Consider the following 4,280-nt stretch of genomic DNA (forward strand, 5'->3'; position numbering starts at 1 on the left):
GGTTTAGAGACTGCTATATAACCTGCTGCTAGGGCTCTATTGTAATTAGCTTTTGTTCAATAAACAATTCATTCTTTCCATTCTTGTTTCTTCTATTAATTTGACAATGGGAAACTATATTCTTGCAAGAGAAGAGATGAGAATGCAACAACAGTTTAACAAAATCCTGAGCATAGCTTAACGATGGGAAAATTGTTGGTTGGTACGCATGTTTTAGATTTTTGGACAAATGACATAGCAGATTCGCCTACATGATAACTTTATAAATGCCTCAGCGACAAAATCCTGCAATTTTTTAGTCTGTTGCAGTTTCCTCGGTTGCAGTGTTACTCTCCAATTTATCATCCGATTCCTCTGGTTTGCTTTCAGTACTCTCAACATTCTCAAGCTTTGAGACACGAAACATTGCCAAATGAGTGTCCCCTGCACCAACAAAAGAACCATTTTGTAGAGGGATGTCAATGGTTGGCTAAAGCAATCGATCCCCTCGTTTTGATATCCGTTTCCAGACATCGATTCGATACGAGTGTTAGATACGGGTATGTATTTACTACGAAGATGTTTATTTCTCGATTGAACTCGAGGTCGGTGTATTTACCGAATATAAGAAAACCACCCGGTGGCACCTCGGAAACAACTCCGGGTCTTAGCCTCTGGTCATTTATGAAGGTCCCGTTGGTACTATCCAAGTCTGTCACCAGAAGATTCCCTCCTTTCTTCTGAATCCGAGCATGAACTCCCGATACTGTAACGGATATATGCATTGTTAATGATCGAAAACAGATACTCTTTACTACCAGGAAACATTTTTGCATCCAAGTCTAGTGTGTTTTTCTTTAAGGACAATACCTGTTGCAACTGGAATCACCACATCTGCCTTATCAGGGACACGGCCAACAGTGACTTCACTCTACAAAATCCATCCATGATTATTCAATCGAGTCATTGAATTGACGAGGTCTATTTTAAGATTTAAACATTATTTCAACTTTTTTCCGAATCGAATATGTGAAATACTGGTAGAATATAATCGATTTTTCGAATCAAAACGGATTTTATCATCCCCTATCCATAATGATATTTTCAATGCAAATATAGAACAATGACTGTGACAACGGTATTATTTTTACTTACAGAAGCAATCTCAAAGGCATCTGGCATCTGGACCTTAAATCCAATGTGTTTCCAATCTCCATCACCTGATTCATAAAAAAATGATTGCGACTTCTTAAACAAGCATCCGAGGTCCAGAAACCAAAACCAGAAGATTTTGACGCATAAAAACACTGACCTGCAGGTTCAAGAAGCCATCTATCAGCTACATCTGATACGGTATTGCTTTGAGTTTCAGAAGCATAAATGACACCAAGATTCCTTTGTTTCTTTAATCTGATTCTATGGAATTTTAGCTGAGCACTGTAATTCTTGGAGGACTGTAAAGGGATCACCAAATATGATGAAGAAAGAATGGGTTTTGAATGAAGGAAGGAAGGTGAGCAGGCGGGGAGCTTTGCAGAAGACAAAGATTGAGCAGTCATCTCCATCTTGCTATGGAGTTAACAAATTCCGAGTCTCTTCAAAGTTCCAGAGGTTCTTTTGGATTGTGTGGGTAGCAGTAAAAGGGTGTTCACGTGATATAATTATGTGGCATCCATTTATGCCTAGACGCACAGATATGGATAACAATGTCATATTTGTTTTTGGCATTTTTTTTAATAATATTTTTGGGTAAACTAAAGGTAAGGTTACTTTCGTTTGTGTTTCTTCTCATTTTGATTATTAAATTTTAAAATAATATTTTAATTATTTACGTTAACAATTTATTTACACCATGAGTATTGAGTAGTGTATAACCATCTGAAAATTTATTTATAATAAGAGAAAATCGCCTCAGTGACCAAAATTCTCATATAATATACGATTTTAACCAATTTTTTTCGGATTTGCCAAAATGACCAACAAAATCGCAATGTGATCGCTAATTCGCAACGCGATCTCCATTATCGCAAATTCGCGTTGCATTTCGCGTTGCGATAGTTGAAAATCGCGTTGCGATGGTTTACAGTGTCGTTGCGATTTTCCCAATTCGCAATGCGAATAAGTAAATCGCAATGCGAATTGGGAAAATCGCAATGCGATAATACAAAATCGCAACGAGATACTGACTTTCGCAACGCGATTCTGACTTTCGCAACGCGATAATACATAATCGCAATGCGATTTTCAAAGCGCCATTAGTATCCTGGCCAAGTATTTTATTTTTAAATTCCAAACACGAATATTAATATATTGGAACACTGAACCGTCCACAGTATATCCCGTAATCGCAACTCATAACCTAAAACCTAAAATCACAACTCAGTCCCATCTCCATCTCTCACTCTCTCACCCATCTCTGACGAAATCCGTCCCCATCTCCGGCGAAATCCGTCTATCTCCATCTCTCAGAGCCACCCTCACAATCAGAAATGGAAAATCAACCAAATCAACCAACGAGGGTTAGTTTTTTTAATTATTTTCTTTTTTGAAATTTTTGCATTATTATTAGGTTTTTCATATTGAAATTGATGATAAGTTTACTGGTAATTTCAATAATAGATTAACCATTTCACTTAGATTGCTTATTAAATCAACCGAGAATCGCAACACGAAATGCAAATCGCAACGCGATTTTAGTTTCACGTTGCGATTCTCTCGTTGCGATAGTCAAATTCGCGTTGCGATAGTCATTTTCGTGTTGCGATTTTCATTTTCAGAAACTATTCTTCTTCTGCAAATTGAAACTTGAATGAATTGCATTACTTCAACCAAAAAACAAAGACAAATACGAAATTCACAGTGTTGCAAATTTAAGTTTGAAGAATAAACTACTACTCTTTATGTTTATTATTGTTTTTGGTATATCTTCACAGTGTAGTTTTTTGGTATATCTAACTTAGTATGTTTATTGTTATTGTAGAACTTTTATTCGGCTCAATTGACCTTAAGAAATAAAGTCAGCCTGGCCAAAACAATTGAGTCAAAGCTTTCACCTGCACAAAGAAAAATGTTTGAGGATACATGCTTCGGGCCATGGCTGAAAGTACAACATCCCGGTGGAGATGCGATGTTGACACACCTGTTTCTTCAAACCATGACTAGCGATCTACCAGAGACTATACAACGTCGTGATGAAGAGATATGGTTTGATTTTCCACCGGCGTATACGTGTTTTGGGCGGGAGGAGTTTTGCTTAATCACCGGTCTACGCTTCGGACACGATGATGTAGGTCGGTACACTAGACACATTACCCGCCCATCATGGCTATCCCGGGTTTTTCTTGAGTTGGAGAGGTCGAATCTACACGTAGAAGACATGACAAGATTGTTGAATAAGAAAGATGGTTTTACTCGGATGGATGACGTCGACGTTGTCCTAGTATGCCTTCTAATTCTTTTGCATGCCGGCTTTTTAGGCAGAGAGGCCAGACAACCTATTCCAAATGATCTAATCAAATTGGTAGAAGACCTAAATGCGTGGAACCTGTTTCCGTGGGGCTCGTATTTATGGAAAGCTACATGGAATAAGTTATCGTCTATCTTGGATGATAGAAAAAGTTTGCATGGCGATGGTTCCAAATACACTTTGACAGGCTTTATTTGGGCCTTTAAGGTAAGAATTTTTATATAATGTTTCCAAAATTATAAGTAATTATTTAACAATTATTAATGTTTGTTATTATATTGTTTGTAGATTTGGATATTTGAGGCCTTTCCCGCCATGAAGACATATGCAATAAAAACTTCAAATAATATTCCCAGGGCTATTTCCTGGAACAGGAAACGGACCTTGCAATGGGAAGATTTACTATGGTATACGACAATAAATAATGTAAGTTAACATAAATACTACCATATGTTTATAAACAAGTTATTACTAGTACACGTTTAACTTTGTTTGAGCTTTTATATTGTTAGGAGGCCAACACTCCTCTACAGAGGCTGACACCCACGGAAGCTGAGCTTGCCACTGATTGGTGGCAAGCTAGTAAGCGTTTTTTTGATGGAACGGTTGATGAGCAGCCTCCACTTCGAGAGCCATCACCTCGCCTAGAGCTATTACCTCACCCAGAGCCATCATCTGATCGACCCGGCTATACACCTCCACAACGACAGCCATCACCTATTCTGTCACATCATCGAGCCTCTTCTCCACCATCACCGCAAGATAGGCGACCGGCAAAGATGCCACGACGTTTATCTCCCTGTTCTCCACCTCCACCTCAACGGGATGAGTTAAG

General features: G+C 38.3%; 1 protein-coding gene across 1 annotated transcript; it reads right to left on the minus strand.

Moving 5' to 3' along the window:
* Window positions 1-211: 211 nt before the first annotated feature.
* LOC120183294 lies at window positions 212-1,613 on the minus strand. Its single transcript, XM_039188019.1, has 5 exons — window positions 1,292-1,613; window positions 1,135-1,199; window positions 850-910; window positions 599-745; window positions 212-423 (listed from the first exon to the last, which is right to left on the minus strand). Exons 1-5 carry the CDS (start codon window positions 1,542-1,544, stop codon window positions 296-298), a joined length of 654 nt encoding a protein of 217 aa, XP_039043950.1. The 5' UTR covers window positions 1,545-1,613; the 3' UTR covers window positions 212-295.
* Window positions 1,614-4,280: the final 2,667 nt, after the last annotated feature.

This window comes from Hibiscus syriacus, unplaced genomic scaffold, assembly GCF_006381635.1.
Source record: "Hibiscus syriacus cultivar Baekdansim isolate YM2019G1 unplaced genomic scaffold, ASM638163v2 tig00112746_pilon, whole genome shotgun sequence".
Classification (NCBI taxonomy): Eukaryota; Viridiplantae; Streptophyta; class Magnoliopsida; order Malvales; family Malvaceae; genus Hibiscus; species Hibiscus syriacus.

Bases quoted from the DNA above. Each gene is read 5' to 3' on its own strand.
- LOC120183294 (XM_039188019.1), bottom strand. From the start codon at position 1,544: ATGGAGATGACTGCTCAATCTTTGTCTTCTGCAAAGCTCCCCGCCTGC. The intron at 1,200-1,291 runs GTCAGTGTTTTT...TTTATGAATCAG, and splicing joins ATGGCTTCTTGAACCTGCAG to GTGATGGAGATTGGAAACAC. The intron at 424-598 runs GTAAATACACCG...TTGTTGGTGCAG, and splicing joins GGGTGGTTTTCTTATATTCG to GGGACACTCATTTGGCAATG.